We start from the raw sequence: 21,701 nt of genomic DNA, 5'->3' as shown, positions 1-21,701 counted from the left end.
GGAGCTGAAACACCGAAGGAACGCTGAATTGAAGTTTGGCCATTGCTGCCGCTGACATTCCCATTGCAGAGCAGGAGTCCCCAGATGTCCTCCCTCTTGTCCCCACGACTGAGGCTCAGGAACAATTTGATTTGCAGAGCTGTACAGGAACAGAAGCCAGCTGGAACCATTTCTTTTAACCAAATGTACTGTAAAGTCTAAGAACTTACCTCTTGTTGTGTAGCCTTACTTGCTCTCAGTTGAGACCGGTCTTGATTACCTTGCAGAGTTGCTTTGCCCCTCACAAAACTCCCAGCTTGTGGCCCTTCAAGTGTTCTATTTTCTAAAAACATTTCTGAGAGACGCCTCTTTACCTCTGACTTTGTGCTTTGGCCTTTCCCCCAGGAAAGGGTTAATTTACTCTGCATTGGAAGGTATCAAAAAAGACCTTTCCAGCAAGAAATGGCAAAAAATGAAATGGGCCATTTTGATGAAATGGACACCCATGGGTGCTTTACTGTCGCTGTGAACGCAGCCCGTGGTAAAAACACACAATGGTAGTAAAAAGTAAACCACTGCCACCAGCCATTAATTGTAGAAAGGGTAACAAAAAATGTTATACGAGAAACTAGACAAAGGGGATACTAAGTAACCTCTCCAGCACCCTATGGTAAGATAGTGTGGGCTGGGCCTAGAAAGTTACAAAATGTAAGTAAAGTCAATTTCACTTTACTGCTCTTGGAAACAGTAGTTTCACCAAGAGAAGGTATTTAAACCTTTGGGAAATCTGAAAGACTTCCCCGAGTCACTGCACTGAAGGTGCTGCGTGACCCAATGTAAAAGATGATGCCTATGGAGTTTGTCGGACTCCACAACCAAAAGAAACAGTGTACAAAATCACATTATAATACATGAGAGAGTGGGAAAAAGGGTCTCGCTCTATCCAGGTTTAAAAAATCAAGTCCTCAAAATCCGGCAAAGTTGCTGGGGGTCTCTAAGGTGGAGGGAATTAGCACATTTCTGAGTAATCTCCACAACAGAACCCTTTGCAGAATGCCTCCTTAGCCAAAGTAGCCAACCGGCTATAAGTGGGTCCGCTGTTTGTACGGTGTGTCAAAACAGGTATAGCTAATCCGTTTTGGCAACTTTTGGGCACTTTCACAGTCCAGATTTGTGCAACATTTCTTTGGGTACACTTTTAGAGCCATGTGTCCCCCCCTACCATCCCCCCTCTTGCAAAAGCTTGGCACAAATCCAGCGGTTCGAGTTGCAGGTGATGGCAAGCTGAAGGTGCTTTGTGTCACACAATGTCAAGATGATGCCTAGGGACTTTCAGACTCCAAAGTTAAAAGAAACAGTCTAAATCACAATAAAAATACATGAGAAAGTGAGAAATAGGGCTCACTCTCTGCAGGTTAGAAATGAAAAGTCCTGAAGTCCAGCAAAAGAGCTGGGGGGGGGGGGGTCTCTAAGGTAGAAGGGAATTAGCACATTTTTGAGAATTCTCCCTAACCGGTACATCAACGTGGGCGTGACTGTAACACTATCCCGAACGTGATGTGTAGTGTACCCAAAATCCCTTGCGCGTCGAGGTCCCCCCAGATCTTTTTCTGCCATTCTTTTCTGCCAACCTAGTTGGTCGCTTATGCAGAGCTTTTTTCGTATTGCTTAGTTTATCTAATCCCACGGGCTGCGGTCATTCAATTCTTTGACCATTATCTCGACGGCTGTACCGTAGGTTTCCTGCTTGCCGAATGTTGACTGTGTGGCATTGACCCTCATGCCCAGCCTTTACAGTAGGGCGAGTGGGGCCCTGGTATCTTCTCTAACGAGAATACATTTCTTTCACCACTTTTCTTTTGCTCTGGCTACTGCTACTATGCTATGGAGAGGACTCCCTTTAAATTCTGCTCGTCTTGTAACAGCAAATTTCCCTGGAAGGACACCCATCGCCAATGCAACAGGTGTCTTCACTCTGACGACACTCCTCATTTTCAGGCTGCCCTTGGCAAACACCTCCATCTCTCATCTCGGATTGCCTAACTTCCATTCAAGATTGGTGTGCCGCCAATGGTCTTTGCCTGAATGCCAGCAAGACTGAGATCCTCCTCATCGGCACACCTTCTCCATCCTTTACCCTCTTTCTCTGGCCGGCCTCGCTAGGCCCGTCTTCCTATCCCCACCTGCGTGGCTAAGAACTTCTGGGTCATCTGACGCCACACTTTCCTTCTCCTCCCACATCTCGGAGGTCTCTAAAAAGTCAAACTTCCTACTGCGCCTCCTCAGAGGTACTCTTCCTTTCCTCTCCTTCCCCCAGAAGCACACTGTCTCCCAAAGCTCTGGTTCTCTCTAGGTTGGACTATTTTAACAGCCAATTTCTAAATGTACCTGCCTCTACTTCACCCTCTGCAACTAATCCAGAACAGGACTGCGAGACTTGTCCTTGGCCTCAAGCCCTCGGATCGTATCTCTCTAGCTCTGAAATCTCTCCATTGGCCCCCAATGGATTCAAGGATTAAATTCCAAACCCTCTGCATTGTCCACAAGGCTTTCTGGGGCTTGGGTCCAAAATACCTTCAGCTATCCCTCTGCAAATACCTCTCCTCTCGAGCCCTTTGCTCCTCTACCTCTAACTCCCTCAGGGTCAGTCGTTTTTCAAAGAAATGAGCTGGGGGGAGATCTGTCTTCGGGTGGGGCCTCCCTCTGGAATAGCCTCCCTGCGACTCTAAAGCTTGAGGAGAACCATCTCCGGTTCCGGAAGCACCTCAAGACCTTCCTCTTTGCATCTGCCTTTGCTCCTCCTCTGCCCTGCTGATCCGCTCTCTTGGCACTGTGCACATGGCCACCCTCTGTCCCCCGGGCCCAGGTACCTGCTCACCCTGCCACCCTTCTGCACTGCCTCCTGGCCACCTCTCTGGCTGGGGACTGTATCTGTAACCCCCACAGTCCCCCACACCTCGTTTTTCTTTTATGCACTTATCAGACTTACCCAGTTCTGCTGCCGTAAACAGCTCTTGCCACTTGCTGACCGCACTACCCCTGTTATTGCTTCAATATCTATTTATTTGTATTTATTATTTCTGTTCTCCTCTGCTCTGCTCTGCACTTTCCACTCTCCTCCTTCCATGCACTTTTCCCCTTTCCCATGCACTTGCACGTTCTCAATGTCACTGGTCCTAGTAAGATTATTGTTTTGTTCTCCCCTGTTTCCCCTCCCTTGCCTTGTCGCGCTCTGAAACACTTGTGTACGAGCGCAATACAAATAAAATATATCCTATCTTCCTCGTGACCACAACGAGCCTTCTATAAGGTCTGTAAATTTGTTCGGCCTAAGACACTAAAAGATAGGCGAACTAAGCAGTGTGTGGCCTATGCTATGCAGGCCGGAAACCTTTCCCCCTGTTAGGCAGAGTTTGTATGCAGTACCCTTTGGTACCACTACACCACTATGACTACAGGTGTAAGCAAAACCAACCTTTGGTATTAGTATGTACTACACAGTTTTTGGTAGTGGAGCTGAGCAGCCAGGCTTATCTCAAGAGGGAATGTGAGCTGTAAGGATGTTACACAGAGGTCTACAATCACAAGTATTCAAATAAACTTATACTCAAGGTTTCTTGGTTAAACACTTACTAATTTATTCAACAGTCAGTTATAAAACATTCACTAGAAGGAGGCAATCTATATCACACAAATATACTTCTGTACTTTACACTGTACGTTTCTGAGGCATTTAAACTACTTTGAAGGTGGAGCAAAATGGCATTCAGAGTATTTTGAAGTAGAAGCATAAAGGCATAGGTTAACGAAAAGAAGCTACAGTTACTCTTTAGAAAGTGCAAATAGTTTGAGTTCACCAGAGGAGCTGATTCAATGCAATAGGTTAGGCCAAAGTCAATGGGCTAAATTCTTGTATAGGATAAAGCAGTTCTGGTAGTTAAACGGAAAAGTCCTGAAGTCCGCCAAAGGCAAAGAAAGAAAGGGACCAAAACTGGTTTGGCGCGCAGAGCAAAACTCTAGAAGGACCTTTCCACAAAGAAGTGACGAAAAAAGAAGACGGGACCTGTTTTTACAGAGGGGGCTTGGACGCCATCTTGTAAAACATGGTTTCTGCGATTTAACGCTACCGGTGGTCGGGGTAAAATCAAGGTAGTTTGTTGTAAAACCACTGCCACCAGCCATTTCGAGTGGAAAGTGTAGCTTTTGACTGCTACATGAGTTTCTAGACACGGGATAATAGGTAACCCCTCCAGCACTCTATTGTAAGATGGTTGTGCTGGGTCTAGGAATTTAAAAAGATTAGTAAAGTCAATTTCACTTTACTTTCTCTGAGAAACAGTAGTGTATCCCAGAGAAGGTATTTAAACCTTTGGAAAGTCTGAAAGGCTTCCCTGTGTCACTGCACTGAGGGTGCTGTGTGACACGACATACATGAAAAGATGCTCATGGAGTTGTCTAATACTTCATAATCAAAGAACGCAAGAGTAAAACACACATCAAAATACATGAGAGAGTGGGGGAAAAAAGGGTCACACTCTCCAGGTAAAAAAATCAAGTCTTCAAAATCCAGGAAAGTTGCTGGGGGTCTCGAAGGTGAAGGCAATTGGCACATTCTTGAGAATTCTCCCTAATACCCCCGCCAGTGCTTCGAACGAGGGATCAGTCGGCAGCCATGGCTCCAATTCTGAAGTCATCCAACTTTCGGTGGAGCCTACACGCTCCCATGTGTCTGTCTGCGGCCCCGATCGGTATGCTGACGGCACTGCTATGGGCTATAGGAAAGTCGCACCCTGGCGACGAGGGCATTCGCACACCATGTGTCCCTAAGCACATCACCCATAAGGCCTCTTCGACGGGTTTGTCGGAAAAGACCTCAATGCCCGTATGCCCCCCGAAGTCTTAGGCGGTGCCTCCCTAACCTCGCGTTTCAGCGCCCTCTGTGTAAGCCTGCATGTAAATGGGCATAAAACTTCCTCTGGAATGGGCGGTTTTCTTAAAACTCATGTTACCGAAGCGTGACTGTCCAAATGCACTAGAACGCTGAAAGACTTGGTATTGTCGTCGGCCATGGAAAAACCTACAGACGCACCAAAATCCTCTAAGACGTCAATATTGCTTCCGAAGCTCTGCAAGAAGCTTCCAATTACTGTTTGGACAGCCGGAGACTTCAGAGAGGTCCCCTTTTTCCGGGGCACTATTCTGAGGCCTCCCAACCTCTTGCTAGGGCTTTACATAGGGGTACACCCCCTTCTGGGCCGCCTTACCCACCCCTGACCCTTCTGTTTCCTCAGAATGCACCAGGGAAAAATGTGAAGAGTGCATGTCCAAGATAGCGGAGTTCATCAACTTTTCTGAACAGTACGATAACATTTTGAAGAGGCATAGGGAGGTACTTGTGCGCCAAATTCTAAGTCCCAGAAACTCGATTCCTCTGGTGCTCAATTTCTCCAGCATGGGGTCTGGCATGGATTCACATGCTCATGAATATTCCCCGTCGTCAGGCTGGGAATCCTCGGTAAAGAAAAAATCAGTATCAGTTTCGTTTCTGATCTGTCTTTCGTAGTAGTAACCAATCACTGATCTCTGCGTCATACTGACCACAGCCAATGACTGCCCTCTGCCTAAGCCCCGCCTCTGGCAGCCATCTTCAGATTTTTACCGCACGTTCAAGTGTTGGGATCCTCGTGCTATTGCTCTCGAGCGTTAGTGCTATTTTTTCACGTTTTTTCTCAAAATATTTCTCTTTTCGGTCAAAAGAGCCTCAAGCTCCACCGTTTCTTCATCCGATCAATGGGGACCCGTGTCGGATTCGGACGCCCCTCAAGGGTGAAGATTTCGTCGAGACACGCTTTTGGAGGACTCCAGAAGTTTCTCAGGCCCATCTCGGACATGGCCCAGAAGAAGGGAAGCTCGACGCCCGGAAAGCTGTTCAGGGTCTGCCCTGGATGCCAGCTTCAGAATGCCTTTAAGGAGGACGAACACTCCCTTTGTCTTTACTGCCTACATGATGACAAGACGCACGTGGAGAAGGACTGTGCGTTTTGCGGCAATATGTCGGAGCGGACCATGAAGGACCGCCATCAACGTCTCGCCAACTGGCTGGAAGGGAAGAGCCCGTCGGGCGAGAAGAAGTCCGAGCGGTCTTCTAAGACCTTTGAGGACACCCCGGCGACGGGGGTCCAACAGAAGGCCAAGCACCGCGAGTCCGCTGGCACCGGGAGCGCCGAACGGTCGGGCTTTACGGGCGCCAGGCAGGGCGCATCCTCCCCGGCGCCATCAACCACGAGCCAACGCTCTGGCTCAGGTAAGAGGAAGGCCGAGCACCCGGCGAAGCTCCTGGAGAGACCCCGGTCGAGCTCGAAGGCCCCATCGGAGGGGGAGCGAGGCGGTGACCCTCCCCCCAAGGAGAAGGCGGTGAGTGCACCTAAGGTGGTGAAAGCCTTAATCCATCCGGCCAAGGCCTCTATCGAGACAGTTGCGGCGGCCCTGGCTCAGTCTGTGGAGGCTACACCAGTGATGTCGACTTCGGGGCTCAGTCTCCCTGCCACCGCGGAGGGAGTCCTCTTTCATGCCCATCGATAAGACCCCCGTGAAACCTCTGACGGATAAGAAAAAGGGGGGGGCAGGAGGTCGTCGTGGATTCGGCCTCAACCTCTGAGGAAGAGCTGATCGAAGTCTTAAGCCACAGCGTTGGCGTGGAAGAAGACCGGCCCGTCGGGAGGGACCCGACGTAGGAGACGAGAAGGTCGAGGGTGCCGATGGGGTTCCTGACCGCCCGTCGGACTCCCCTCAACTAGTGCCGCAAGACAACTCGGCGGCCATTTTGTTGGCTATACAGTCCTTATGCTCAGAGATAAGGACGAGACTGCCGTTACCACCAGCGGAGGAACCGCTCCCGACGGGGGACCCGGAGCCAGGCCCTTCTGGGAGCCCTCCCCCTAAGAGAAAGATTCATCCCTCACCTCCTTTTCAGCCATCGCGCCCTGTTCAGCCCTCCTCCCCGTCCACGACACGTGGGGATGATACGGGGACTGACACGGCCGCGACGGGTACAGACGACGAGGTTTACGACGAGGATCTCCCGTCGTCACCTCCCACCCGGGCTTCCCCGCCCGACGAGATTGGATCGTTTCACTCCATGATCGCCAGGGCATCCAAGCTTTTCCAGCTCTGCCCGGAAGAGAAGAAGGAAGGTTTCCTTTATCAACGGCGCAAGGCCAAGAGGAAGACGGTCCTCTCTGTACCTCTACTGGACGATATTTGGGATGAGGGCCTCTCCCTTCTCAAGAACCCATCCACGACGCCGGCTGGAAGGGATCGGTATGAGAAGTAGTACCGGGTCCCGGACGCGGCCCCCTTGTGCCTTCGGGCACAGCCGACCCCGGACTCGGTCGTCTCCGCGGCGGCCAGGAAGAAAGCGGGGGGGGGGCGCGGCCTCTACGTCGACCTCCCCGCCGGACGGCGAGGGAAAGAAATTAGACACGATGGGACGCAGAGTCATCTCGTCTGCAGCGACGACGATTAAGGCGGCCAACGCCTTGGCTATCGTAGCCCGCTACGACAGGGAGTTGTGGTAAAAACTGGCCCCCCTGCTGGACTTCCTACCAGACGACAAGAGGGCGGAAGCCCTAGAGATCTTGCAGGAAGGAGAGGTGGCGTCGGACCACGCCATTACGATTGCGACGGACATCGCCAACACTGGATTTCGCCAGTTGGGCAACGGCGTGTGCCTTAGGCGGCGTGGATGGCTCAAGGCTACTGACTTCCGTCGGGACGTGCAGACCAGAGTCTTGGACATGCCGTTCGACGGAAACAACCTGTTTGGGAAAACAGTGGACGATTCCCTACAAGCCATCAAGACGGACACGGAGACGGCCCGTGCTCTTGGTGTTCTCCAGCAACGACGGCCGCCCTTTGGGAGCGGCAGAGGCAAACAGGGTGCCTCCAAAGGTTCCAGCGGCGGATTTTCCACCTACCGTCAAGCGGCCCGTTCGTCGTCACAGGAAGCTTACAGGGGACGAGGCAAGTCAGGCGGACCCCGCCGTCGTCGCCAAGGAGGACAAGGCGGCAAAGCCTCGTCGAAGCAGGACTGAACCGGCCGTAAGTCGGGCCCCCACCGAAGCACCCCGGTGGGAGGCCGGCTGGCGAGCTTCATCAGCGTGTGGGAGTCCATCTTCACCGACCGTTGGGTGCTGGACGCCCTAGCTCAGGGTCACGCGCTCGAGTTTCTAAAGAGGTGCCCGCGCGTCCCCCTGTGGCCAGGAAAGAACATCACGTCCCTCAACTCCAAGTGCCGGAGGTTCGCCAGCAGGTTTCCCCATCCGAGGAGCATGGGCGATGCTTTCTCGTTCCCCTGGGAGGGCCTGTTTCTATACGCGTTCCCTCCATTGCCATTGCTGATCCGGCTCATCAACCAGCTCAAGAGGTCACGGTGCAGGATGATCCTCGTCGCACCTGCGTGGCCGAGGCAGATATGGTTCCCGGACCTTCTGGACTTGTCAGCGTCCCCGTCAATCAAGCTGCCAGTGGACACGGATCTTCTCTCCAGGGAAGGAGGCGCCATCCTCCATCACGACCCAAAGTCGCTGAACTTGCAGGCCTGGCTCCTGCAGCGTTAGAGTTTGGAGGATACGACATACCGCCCGACTGCAGAGAGGTTCTTGCAAAGGCCAGGGCGTCCTCAACTCTTAAATGCTATGGACACAAATGGAAGAGGTTCTCTGTCTGGTGCCACGCACAGAAGATTAACCCTCTACGGATTACGGCTCCCCAGGTACTGCCGTACCTTCTGACGCTGGCCAAGGCTGGACTGGCGCACGCGTCCATCAAGATTAATCTTGCTGCGATCTCCTGATACACCAGAACCACGGGGCGGACGTCTTTGTGGTCTCATCGTCTGGTGAAAGAATTCATGAAGGGACTGGTCAGATCGTTCCCGCCGGTGAAGGCTCCGGCCCCGGCGTGGGAGCTCAACGTGGTGCTGACCAAGCTCATGGGACCTCCGTTCGAGCCTCTGCACTCGGCTTCGTTGAAGTTCTTGTCGTGGAAAACAGCGTTTCTTGTGGCCATCACCTCCGCACGAAGAGTGGGAGAGATCCAGGCCCTTTCCTGCAAGCCCCCGTACTTGACTTTTCACGACGCGAGTGTAGTGCTCAGGACGCACCCCTCCTTCATGCCCAAGGTGCCGTCGGAATTCCACCTCAACGAACCCTTGGTGTTGCCTGTTTTCTTCCCGTCGCCGGCCGAAAGAACTTTGCACTCGCTGGATGTGGCTAGAGCGCTGAAGTTTTACGTGGACCGCACGAAGTGTTTTCGGAAGACGTCACAACTTTTTGTGAACTTTGGACCTGTCAGTCAGGGGAAGGCTCTCTCAAAGGCTTCCATTGCCAGATGGCTCTCCGGCTGTATCATGTACTGTCATCGGTTGGCAAACCGACCGCTGCCTGGCCGTCCGAGAGCCCATTCCACCAGAGCGATTGCAGCTACCACGGCGTTCCTATCTGGTGTGCCCTTGCTGGACATCTGCAGGGCTGCTACGTGGAGGTCGACGCACACCTTCACAAAATTCTACTGCGTCGACCGGGATTCCAGGGAGGAGTCCAGGGTCGGCCAAGCAGTGCTGCACAATCTGTTCGCCTAAGGTGAGCCTGGTGAGGAGGTAAGAATTGCTTAATCTTGAGATTGATGTAATGCTTAATGTTGAGCCTTTGCCACCTCCCGTGGTTGTGCATGTGTGTACTGCTATGTATTCTTTATTCATGAGCATGTGAATCCAAGCCAGACCCCATGCTGGAGAAGGAACAAGTTACTTACCTGTAACTGTTGTTCTCCAGCATGGGTCTGGCATGGATTCACATGCGAACCCTCCCGCCTACCCCTCTGCGGCTCTTCACTTGGTCATACTGCCACTTCACGTGCTACCAAATCTGAAGATGGCTGCCAGAGGCGGGGCTTAGGTAGAGGGCAGTTATTGGCTGTGGTCAGTATGACGCAGAGATCAGTGATTGGTTACTACTACGAAAGACAGATCAGAAACAAAACTGATACTGGTTTTTTCTTTACCGAGGATTCCCAGCCTGACGGGGAATATTCATGAGCATGTGAATCCATGCCAGACCCATGCTGGAGAACAACAGTTACAGGTAAGTAACTTGTTCCTTCCCTCTTTGGAGGAACCCCAGGAGCATCAGGCTGCTACCTTTTGGGGATAACCCTAATGATCCGTGCCAATATATCCTATGGGGGTTTTGACCTAAATGACCAGAACCCAGACTGTGACCAGGTGGATGACCAGGGCACATGGCACGCAGTATTTGGTCAATCCATCGAACACCAAAGCATCTAATACGAAACCATCGAATTATATGCAACGAAATTCCGTTTCATCGAATTGCCATTTAGTTGTATATAATTCGATGGATCCATCGAAATTAGTGGGGTTCGGGTTGGGGCTAGATTGGGGGTTAGATTAGGGTTAGGGTGGGTTAGATTAAGGGGTGCATTGGGGCTAGGGTTAGGGTTGGGGCTGGGGTTGGGGCTGGTGTTACATTAACGGTTATGTTGGGGTTGGGGTTAGATTAAGGGTTATGTTGGGGTTAGGGCTAGGGGGGTGGGCGTGCGGGCAGGGGGGCGATACCCCCCCTTCCAATATACAACAAAAACATGTTAACGTTACAAGGAGCTGGCCAGTGCCGAAATTTCAGCACTGGACAGCTCCATCTAACATTTTAAAGTTACTAAGAAAAGCATTGAAATGCTATCTTTTAGATGTAAAAGTGCATTTCCATTGAAACCAGTCCATTTGTTTTCTATGGACTGGTTTAGATGGAAAGGCACTTTTTCCATGTCAATGCTTTGGCATACGATGCATTTTTTAGATGCTTTGGTATGTCGTTCCTTTTTTTTCTTCAACAGAATGACTATAAACCTTATGATTGCTAACCTGCGCTGTACCTCAGAGAATTGTTCAGATTGAACCGACTCATATCTAGAAGGCTCCAGTGTCATACTACTGTTAATGTTAGCCTGCACCATGCTGTTATAGCATTATGATATGATATGATAGTTTATTTATATAGCGCCTATACACAATGTGTTTCAAAGCAAGGGAGGGAACAAGGGAAAATACAATTACATTCTTACGGGCCCTGAACAGTCAGGATGTGAAATTAACTATCGTACTCGACTTGACAACATTTCAGATGGTGCAAGAGCGAAGACGTTGATAAGGAAGGGAGGGGGAGAGTGGGAAGGAAATGGAAACAGGCGACTACCGTACTAGGCCTGTCGACATTTCTAGTAGAGCCGGAGAAAAACAAAAGGTGAGGGGTGCAAAAATGGAGGGGAGGAACAAAACAAACTATCGTACTAGGCCTGACAACGTTTCAGATAGTGCTGGATGGAGAGGGGGGAGGGGTTAGTTGGGGAAACAGTAAGGTGATGGGGGAGCGACAGACGAGGTTGCTATCATACTAGGTCCAGGGACAATTCTGATAGGCGTAACTGAGATTACAGAATGCATCGTACCCAAGACAATTGTTAAATTGCCTCCATCCCAGTTCATTATATGTTGAAACCTACTGCACTGTGAAACCCAGGCCTCTCTCCCACTATACAGGATTTCAAATCTAGGTGTAGGCTCATCTTTGTTTAGTATATGGTGAAACCTACTGCATTGTTAAACCTAGGCCACAATGGTGGTATAACAAATCTAGGCCTGTTTCCTTTGCTGCACTGGACAAAGGTCACCCCCCCACAAACAGTTTTGAAGCTTACGGTACGTATATCTCTCACCACCAGTGTGAACACAGGCCACAGGCACGGCCAAGCAGCCATGCACGACAGAATACTGCTATGGCTATGCACATCGGTATAGCATCACATATAGCAGTCCAGACTGAAACACTGGATGTACCTCAACACCTCTGACACTAGCATACAGCGACTACCATCCAAAAGGAGCTCTGTACAGCTGGCCGCACATCAAATCAACTCTCAACAATAGCGATCTATCGCAAACCTTCAACAGTGCCCACCCACATGCCTGACCTCTCTTCGGGCTGCTTAGTCATGCCTTGCCAGCCATCCAATGTTCGGACAGTTTTTCTGAAGTCCAACTAAGGGCTTAGTTAAACCATTCAACTGAGGCAGTACAAGACTCCACTCTTGGTATAAGGTTGTACCACCTGAGTTCATGGTAGCGTAGACCGAGCAGCCAGGCTGATTTTAGGAGGGAGACAGGCCTGTGGAATCACTACAAATGAAATTGTAATACAAATGATCCAAAGGAACACTTTGTATGGTAAACATAAAGCATGTATTTAAATACAAGTAGGCCCAGATAAATCTAGGGGGTAAGTAAGTACTAACACATTATATGAAATCACAGTATAAAAACACACTATACTTGAAAGTACACAGACCCAAGTATAGGCCGTATTTGAAGTACCTAACAGTAGTTCTAGGGAAGTCCAAACCTTTTCATACACATTCAGTATAGGTCAAGCCTATTCTTGGGGAGTAAAAACCAATGGTTACGTTTTGCAATTATTCAGTAATGCATGGGCAGTAGACCCTTCCAGTTGTATAATGATTCTCAGTACAAATTACTTGGTCAACTGGACAATAAATATATTTTTGGTGCATAGTGGAACACTTATTCTAGGTGCAGTAAAAACCTAGAACTACTTTTGTGATGAGTTATACTAGGTGAGTAAAACCTAAGGCTGTAATATACAATTACAGGTGCTTTTGAAATCTGGGAACCCCAGATTGAGGTAAGCAGTAACTCTTGTAACTTATTTTGGATGGCACACAGCTAATACAAGGTAAGTATAACCCACATACGTTTTTGACCTCACAATGAAGGGGAAAGTAAGCCCCAATGTCACACTTTGCTGAATGACTCAGTTATTCTAGGTAGGCAACAACCTAATCTAGACTTATTCTGGACAGGCTAGCAGCAAGTCATGGGAAGCAAGACCCTGTTGGGGGACACTCATACAATTATCCTCAAAGGACTAATTGGTGATACCAACACTTTACTTTTGGGAAAAGGCACAACCTAATCACAGGATATTTAAAATACCTTCACATCTACTTTCTATTAGACTGGCAAAACAGTTGCTATGGAAGAAAAGATGTTAACCATAATTTTAAGAATAGTGCATCACACATTCAAAATCATTAAGAACTTTTGTAACTGTTGTCTCTTAGAATTACAGTTACCAACCAACTCTATACAAGTAAGTTACTTTTAAACACACATTTTCGTTTCTAGGCAGAAGTCCCAATCCCTTGAAAGTTTTTCACTTATTCTTGGATCTTGAGTGTTCTCAGTGCCAGAAGGATGGTCACTGACTGATGACCAACAAGCAGTGTCAGAATAGGTTCTTTGGTAGCAAAAGTCAGAGTTCCTTAGGAAAACTGGGCAAACAGCTGAGTACTTTACTTCTGAGTTAGAAGAGGGTCCAAGGGCTTCACAGAAGACACCCTAGCAGGATTCTAGCAGTGGGACTGGGGACATTGGATGAGTGGCCTCCCCATCACAGAAAACTACCCACAGCTACACAGAAATCCTCACAGGCTTAAGGTACGTACATACCCAAGCCAACACAGTACCTCAGCATTGAAGATGAATTTGCAGCAGGAGAACTTCAGGGTCTGCAGCCAAATACCTGGTAAATGGATTCCTTGTTTTGGTGACTGAAAACAAGACCTCAGAAGGGACTTTGCTGCAGGGATCGATGAAGGCTCTAGGCAAGGTTTCCCTCGCGGCTGAATGCGGTTCTGCGGATTTGGCGCCTTTTCAAGGAGCATAGAAGAAGACAGAAAATCGTGGTTAAATTCTTGTTGTTTCAAAGGTCCAGCACTCTGTTGGGACTTTGCGGACTCAATTCGTGCCTCTGGAGATCCACCAGGATGCTCACAAAGTTTCAGTGAGATTTGGAATTCAGAAGACCGTGCCCTGCACAATGGCTTGAGGTCCTAGTGTATTGGGGTATTGCAACTACGCAAGGTCGCAGCAACAAATGGGATGGCTGATAAGGCAGGTCTCCTTGAGTCTAGTGGGTCTCACCAGGCTATGGGTCGGGGGTCGTCCTTTTCAGGGTCACCAGGTCGATTGGAAAGAAGGATTACAGCAGTCTCCGCTTACGTAGCAGGCTCTCTGGTCGCTGAAAACAGTTTCACCTGCGTTTCCTTGATCTTCCTCTTGGGTTTCGGTTCCAGTGGTCGACTTTTCTTCAGCTTCCAGGTTTGCAGTATTTATCAAGAACTACAGCACAAGCTCTTCATTCTTTCCTTGCATTTTACAAGAAGGGGCGGACTGGTTGTCCAATCAGGACAGCCAGCCCCCCATTGGGATTTGTCCCCATTCAAGAAAGGCGCAAGTCAAAGGGCTAGGGAGGTTTGGACTCCTCGCTCACTTCCTACTCTCACAGGCAGACTGGAACCTGGGTGGGGAGTCCAGGGGACTCCCACCAAAGACAAAAAATCACACACAGGAATTTCCTGCCCTGAATGTCAGGGGAAGGAAAAATAAACGACAAACCCTAAAATGGCGAAAAAAGAAGACGGGGCCATTTTGGTAAAATGACACCCTTAGGTCCCTTTACTGCAGCTGTGAACACAGCCCGCGGTAAAGGTGCACCAAATTAATGCAAGGTATCACTGCCACAAGCCACTGAAGGTAAGCTTGTCATTGTAACATAATTTAGTTTTAGTGTGAAGGGGATACATTGTGTCTCCCCAGCACTCCACATAAGGTGGGGTGTGCTGGTTTCACTAAACAACATGTAAAAAGGATACAGAGATCCTTTCTACCCTTGGAACTGTAGTTCACTCAAGATTAGCACAAGAAAGTTAAAAGTGGAGCCTCTAGGGTAACCCAGCAACAACAGGCACTTATTGCCAATACGTTGTTAAAGAGGATAACTTTTAAAAGACACTATGAAGAGTCTTAAAAATGACACCCATAAAGAGTTAAAGATTATGTGAGTGTGCAAAAAGGTTCCCACTCACTGAGGTATTATGGAAAAATATCCCGCTAGTAAAGCAAAAATTTCCGGGATTGATGCAGGTTAGGAAGATTTTACCAGTTCTGTGTTAATCTTACCTAACACCCAAGTTCTACACCGGCAACATGCACACATGCATCTCCTAAGCTAAACTCCTTAGAATTTATCACCACATTGATTACGGTCACAGAGGGTTTTCCAACCAGAAAGAAGCACAATGAGGCCACACAGGTGGAGAAAGAGCGCTTTATAAATAACCAAATACAATACAATAAATCAGGTTTCACAGGCCCTCTGTCTTGTCTGCTGCTCTGATCGTAATGCAGTAGCACTTGTCTACAAATATAGGGTTTTCCTCTACGTGCAAGTCAAGTACTTCTGATAGTCAATTGAAGACAAAGCAGAATCGTCAGTTTCTACCCTAGTGGAGAGGCCAATGACACTTACCTGCTTTGCTCTGACCACATTTTCTAGGTACTCCTGCATATTCTCCTTGGTTCTATTTCCCTTAAGCACCACTTCTATCGGTTTACTTATCCGTTTCACAATCTGGGTTGAATGGGCACATTATCCAATTATGAAGTCTTGTGCTCCAAAGTGACGGTTCTTGATACAAGTTGTGCCCATTGTTTTTTTCAATTTGTCAAATTTCCCCCAGCCCTGTTCCATTTTTCAATGGGTCCTAGTGCAGCAAGCACTGGATCTCGAGGGGGAGGATGCTCTGGATGAGTCACAACTTAAGGAAAGGAAGCGAGCAGAGCGAGACCAGACACGGGAGGAGGCATAGTGAGACGAAATGAAGATTCAGGTCGTAAGGAATGTGTGGGATGATTGAATGATATGAGCAAAGAAAGATAAAGGAGCAAGATTGTGAAGAGATTTGAATACAAGACTAAGAAAATTCGAAAATGAAAGTCAGCGTAAAAAAAAACTGGAGAGAAAGTCAAGAGGATAAGGAAAAGACGACTACTGGAGGAGGTGGTTCTGCGCCCGGAGTACCTCTGGGACACCAAATGCTGAGGCTGTTGCTTTTTTCGTGTGCTCCAAGCTGCCCTATACATGCTCCCGTCTGCGTACACTTCAGGAGGAGCCTGGTGAGAGGGAGAGCAGGGCCGCCTGGACTCCTCGGCACCCTGCAGCCGGCACTACTCATGCTAGCTGGCAGTCCCACTGCCCAGGCCAAATTCAATTAAATCCGCCTACGCTCATGGGCATATTGTGAATTTAGTTTTTCCTCTCCACATAGCCGAGATGGGAAGCAGCCATTTTGGTTGGCCTCCAAGCCATGCCCCTGCTCTGCGGATTTTTGTTTTTAATTGTAGCAGCAATGTTATAATGGCTCTCCAAGAGTATAGATATGAACTATTAGGAATAGGCAGACTGGTGCAGCTCGACTTTTAACTTTGCAGATGTTGGTACAGGGATCCAAATTTAAGATTTGATTTATCAGAAGCTGAAAGCAGCTACTTAGTACATAGCACCACTCAGTAAGCAGGAGCTACATCTGGGGGAACAATTAGGTAGTATAGAACGGGCCACAAATTTAACTCGCATAAGATGCAAACCGTAGCTTTTTGTACATTGTGTATGACCCTTTGTGCCTAAGATTTCTTCTATATATGTCGTTAAGCTCATATATACACATTTCCTCACACATAGGAATGTTTGTATCGCACCAGTTAGTCTGGGAAATTAAATGTAGCTCCTGGTAATGGTTGGTGCCAAGCCAGCCAGGCTCTCATTTGCTATATCCGGGAGCTGAATACTGGGCAGGAATTTTGAAACCTGCGATAGTCCATTTATTTAGGTGACTGGCAATCTTGGCAGTTGCCTTTTGAAGGTCACTCATAAGGTGATTGAGTAGTGATGGATCAGCATGTGGATGTTTGGCTGCATCAACTTGGGCGTTGTGGTTCGGGAAAAAAATTGTATCGGAACGTCATGAGGCTGGGGCAGAGTATTTCTGAGAGTTGGCAAATGATGAATCTGGGAGTGGCGAGTGGGGTTTGCTGCTAATTGAAAAACTGACAGTTTGCTGTTGTCCAGACCACAAATTGTAAACTGGTTGGATGAAATCGCTCCTATTGGTTTTCCACCTTAATATTCTATTTAATGTAAATTTCAAATGGTAGTCCATTGACACAAAATCAAGGAAAGTTACCACCACTATGGTCACTGTGATGTTTCCTCCTTAAGATCCTTGCCATTAAATATGCTAAATTCTCTAATCTACAAATTGCAATATTTTGTTTCTGGACAGTTATCGGCTCCAGAAAACTGAAATGTATATGCAGTGAATGCACTTGAGTTGGCAGAGCAGGATGGGCAGTACTGTCCTTACATTTACATCTAAAGGAAGAGATTCCAGTTCATCAATTGGCGGTCAAAGTTATAAAAGAAATCGCTCAAGGGAGAGCTTGTACAACCTAAACGGATGACATAAATGTAATTCTTCCTTTTTTCACTTCAGAAACCTCGATTTCTCCAAAGGCCACCAGGCAATCACCGGAGAAAAAGGAGGACAGCACAAACTGATACGGCCTCAGCGTTTGGTTTCCATGGGCAAGTGGATGTGTGAGAACCTACCAAGGTAGACTCTTTTGGTTCTTTACAGCAATACCTATGATATATTATGTACCTGCTTTCCTCTGCTAAGATTTACCAACTCGGCACATTTTCCCAAAATTCCTCTTGCTGCATTGTGCATGGTTCTGTGCATAATCTAGGCTCTACACAGTCGGTCTTTAAGAACACCCCCAGCCTGGTTTTCTCGAAACAAACTCTAAATCAATAGTTCACCTAGACAGGTGCACTGATAAGAATGTGTGTGGCATTGAATTAGACTTTATGTATGTGTATTACTGTTTTTGGTTTTGGAGGCATCTTTTTTTGTGCCACAGATTACCTTAACTCGCAGTGCTTCCAAGAAGTTTCAAGTATTTTTACTTTTCAAAGAAAAAAACATAAGGTGTATCGACTGTTACCTTCATCAAAAGGCCAGCTTGTTCAGTGTTAAGACTGGTTGGTGGATACATATTACAACTGGTATAGTTGTTCAGTGGAATGCACCAGGCTGAAAAGGGGCTTACACTATTGTGCACCCCTTTCTCATGTCCCGTGGACTTTTACCTCCCTACACTAGGTGTCCCTAAATTCCACTGTTGTCAGCTAGTGATTGGTAACCCCTACTATCTAGGGCTAGTTGGTAATGAAGGCCTAAAGGCTGTCTCAATCAGGGATCCTCTGATGGTTTCCTAGAGATCCCCCCCATCCTAACACTCGCCAGTTTTGGCATGTTGCTTAATGAGAAAAGTGCCCATCTCGGATACTCTTGTTCAGTCTCACCCTCAAATGCCCCCTTTCATTCCTCACTTCCTACGCTCTCCAGACATGCCCTTCGCTCCCTACACCCCTCTCCCTACACCCCTCACACCCCCCGCTCGCTCCACCCCTCTCTCCCCCGCTCGCTCCACCCCTTTCTCCCCCGCTCGCTGCACCCCTCTCCTCCCCCCCGCTCGCTCCACCCCTCTCCTCCCCCCCGCTCGCTCCACCCCTCTCCTCCCCCCGCTCGCTCCACCCCTCTCCTCCCCCCCGCTCGCTCCACCCCTCTCCTCCCCCCCGCTCGCTCCACCCCTCTCCTCCCCCCCGCTCGCTCCACCCCTCTCCTCCCCCTACTCGCTCCACCCCTCTCCCCCCGCTCGCTCCACCACTCTCCTCCCCTCCCCCCGCTCTCTCCACCCCTCTCCTCCCCCTTCACTCCTCTCCTCTTGCCTAGGTTTTGCAGATTGTCACCCAATGGCTGTGGGCAACAACCCGTTGGCTGCATTTTACTTCAGAAGTGTATGGCAGCCAACTGAAGATGTATGAATGAAATGTGTACAAAACATATATAAACACCAATATTCCCTCCCAAAAAAGGAGGTGCAGAGAATATAGACCAGCTGCAGAGGGAGACGCCTGACTGGCTTTTGGGTCTTTCAATGTCGGTCTCCCCCGCCCATCTGCCAGTTCTAGGATGCCAACTGTTGGGAAATATTTTTCTGAATGCTGCTTTCATCCCATAGACTTCTATGGGACAGCTTTGTCTTTTTGCTTGTTTTCAACCCTGTACTGACTTTTTGGAGGTAATTAAAGCTTTACTTTCTCTGCCTGTTTGGCCATTCTTATGGACAAATTGAGTAGTCCCTAAGACCATGGCCAAGACTGTCAGTACTGGAGACTGTCTTTATGAAATCTTGTATTTTTACTATTGCATGCATCACCGTGAAGTACAGTTAGGCTACTTTGTATCTTTATTAAAAAAAAAAAAAAAAAAAACTTCTGATGCTTCTGAATCTGCTTAGAATCACATGCTGTGCATATCGTCCGACATCTAGTGGTAACCGCGGAGTGTTGCACCTTATCTTTCGACGATCGAAAGGGGACGCTGACATGGGTGTGCCTGTAACCTTATCCCTAACGTGACTTGTAGTGTACCCAAAATCCCTTACGTGTCGAGGTCCCTCAGATTATTTTTCCACCCAGCTAGTTGGTCGCCTTATGCAGAGCTCTTACATATTGCAAAATATATTCTTCCCCTCGACCTCCAGTCGTTTATCTATATTCGTCCCCTCATTGGCGACTACGTCTTACCACTGCCGAAGACATCAGAAGACATCCCCGGACTTCGACGGCTGGTGCTCCGGTCGACGCTGTCGACCGCGTTGCCGGACCATCGGCCAGCCAATACAGTAGGGAGCGTGGGGTTCAGGTGTTTCCATTTCTTTCAAGAATGTATTTCCCTTTCCCACTCTCTTTGCCTCTTTGGTTTTGCCATCACTATAATAGACCTGAGCTATGGACAGGACACCCTTTAAATGTTGCCTTTCTTGTAAAGGCAAGTACCCTTGGAAGGACACGCACCGGAGGTGCATTAAGTGTCTCCCCTCGATCACCACAAGGCGTCCTGTCAGCTCTTGCGTCCTAAGACTATCAAGGCGCATCGTGTGAAACGGTGGGCGGCCTATGCCATGATGCAGGTGGAGGGTAGCTCCCTCGCTATGATGCAGGCTGAGGGTAGCTCCCTCGCCACCTCAGGCACCTTGAGTAACGAGGAGTTGAGCAACGGCTGTGGCTCAGATACGGGTGCCATTGACCTTTCATCGGAGCAGTTACGCACCGAATTGTCTGGCCCCGTCAGGCGGGATGATGTACATCCCGGCGATAGGGACACACCCGCTACACATAAGAGTAGGCACACAATCCCCAGTACCGATTCGACTGACTCATCAGGGCGGTCTGAGGCGCCAACGGGTACGTCAAGCTCCTCAAAGGCCCCCGCCGATCCACGCGGTCATCAGCCCTCCCTGCAACTGCGTAAGCGACATGCGTCTGGACATTCCGCAGACAAGGGCGTCAACACCAAAAGTCAGAAGGCCGTCGAGACACCGCCTAAGAGCGTGCCGACGCATAAGATTCCAGCTACATGGAAAATTACGGCGAAGCCAATTGAACACCCATAACCCCTCCAGGAAACGCAGAACATCTGCGAGAGTCTCGCAAAGATTATTTCAGCAGCCAATAAGACTAAGGCTATGTTGGAAGACACGCCCACACGTTGGGATCAACAGGATGACTATTCTGAGAGGCCCCAGTCCTTATCTAAAACACTCAGGTAAATCCTGACGTTCTGGGCAGGTAGATCCCCAGGAGGAACCCTCCTCTTCCCCCCTCCCCTCTGGACCCTCATTATGGACCAGGGATAGGTTTGAGGGGTGTATGGATAGGCTTGCAAAGTTTGTATACTTAGAAAAGTTTGCCACTCCCAAGAGGCCTAGTGAGGAGCTTTACCCTTCAGTCTCTAACTTTCAGTGGACCTCCTGTCCTCTTCATGAGGCCTTTGACCTGACGGATCAGGATGAGGTTTCTCAAGACCCCTTTTACAAGAGGATGATCCTTTTGAGGATCACACTGACCAGGCCCCTGATTGGGGAGACGAACCACCGGTGGGTAACCCACCTTGGTTGTCACCTACCAATACCCAAGATCCTGACACATATGCATGGATCCTCCCGCCTCCCCACCTCTGCGCCAGGCATCTCCCATAGATGACCAGATGGCATTTAATGCCATTCTGAAAAAGGCTGCAGAACATTTTCAAATGGCCACACAGGAAGCGGTGCAGGACTGACTTCGTGGAGGATATTTTAAAGAAGCCACCTGCCAGTCAGGCTATCCCTTTACTAAACTCCATTAAAAGGCGTATCGCCTCTTCTTTACTGACACCTTCACAGACTAGGGCTGTGAACCCTCGGGTGGAGAAACTTTTTCGTCCCTCCCCTACAGACCCCCCTCTATATTCGGGGACATGCCACCCGTGGTCACTATGACAAAGAGAGCAGGGGTACTCTTGTCCACAGGTGAGGCACCACTGGCCAAAGACTGCAAAAAACTGTATGCCCTAGAGAAACAAGGCACTACTGCGGCAGGTATTAAACCAGGATTGCCAACAATACCACGCTGTTGACTGGTTATTGTGATGTGCAGTTGAACCTGCTGCAAGAGGGCCTGCAGGAAGTCCCCAAACCAGTCCGTTCACGGTTGTGTCAGAGGGTAGACAAGTAAATCATAATATCCTTAACACCCTAGACGCTGCAGAAACGGCAGGGAGGACTCTGGCCCAGGGTACCCTTTCGAACCGACTGTCGTGACCCTTGCCCCTGCCCT

At 49.0% G+C, this 21,701-nt stretch overlaps 1 protein-coding gene across 6 annotated transcripts in view; it reads left to right on the top strand.

The window, feature by feature from the left end:
• SMG7 (SMG7 nonsense mediated mRNA decay factor) overlaps positions 1-21,701 on the top strand; it is a 1,316,737-nt gene that overhangs the window by 694,893 nt on the left and 600,143 nt on the right. For all 6 annotated transcript variants that reach the window (XM_069641403.1, XM_069641402.1, XM_069641401.1 and 3 more), the window contains exon 13: positions 17,467-17,586. In XM_069641403.1, coding sequence (XP_069497504.1) covers positions 17,467-17,586 — 120 coding nt within the window. The remainder of the gene's footprint in view (positions 1-17,466; positions 17,587-21,701) is intronic.

The sequence above is a fragment of the Ambystoma mexicanum genome, chromosome 1q (genome assembly GCF_040938575.1).
Source record: "Ambystoma mexicanum isolate Mex_15411 chromosome 1q, UKY_AmexF1_1, whole genome shotgun sequence".
Taxonomy (NCBI): domain Eukaryota; kingdom Metazoa; phylum Chordata; class Amphibia; order Caudata; family Ambystomatidae; genus Ambystoma; species Ambystoma mexicanum.
This window is presented reverse-complemented; position numbering and strand designations above follow the sequence as displayed.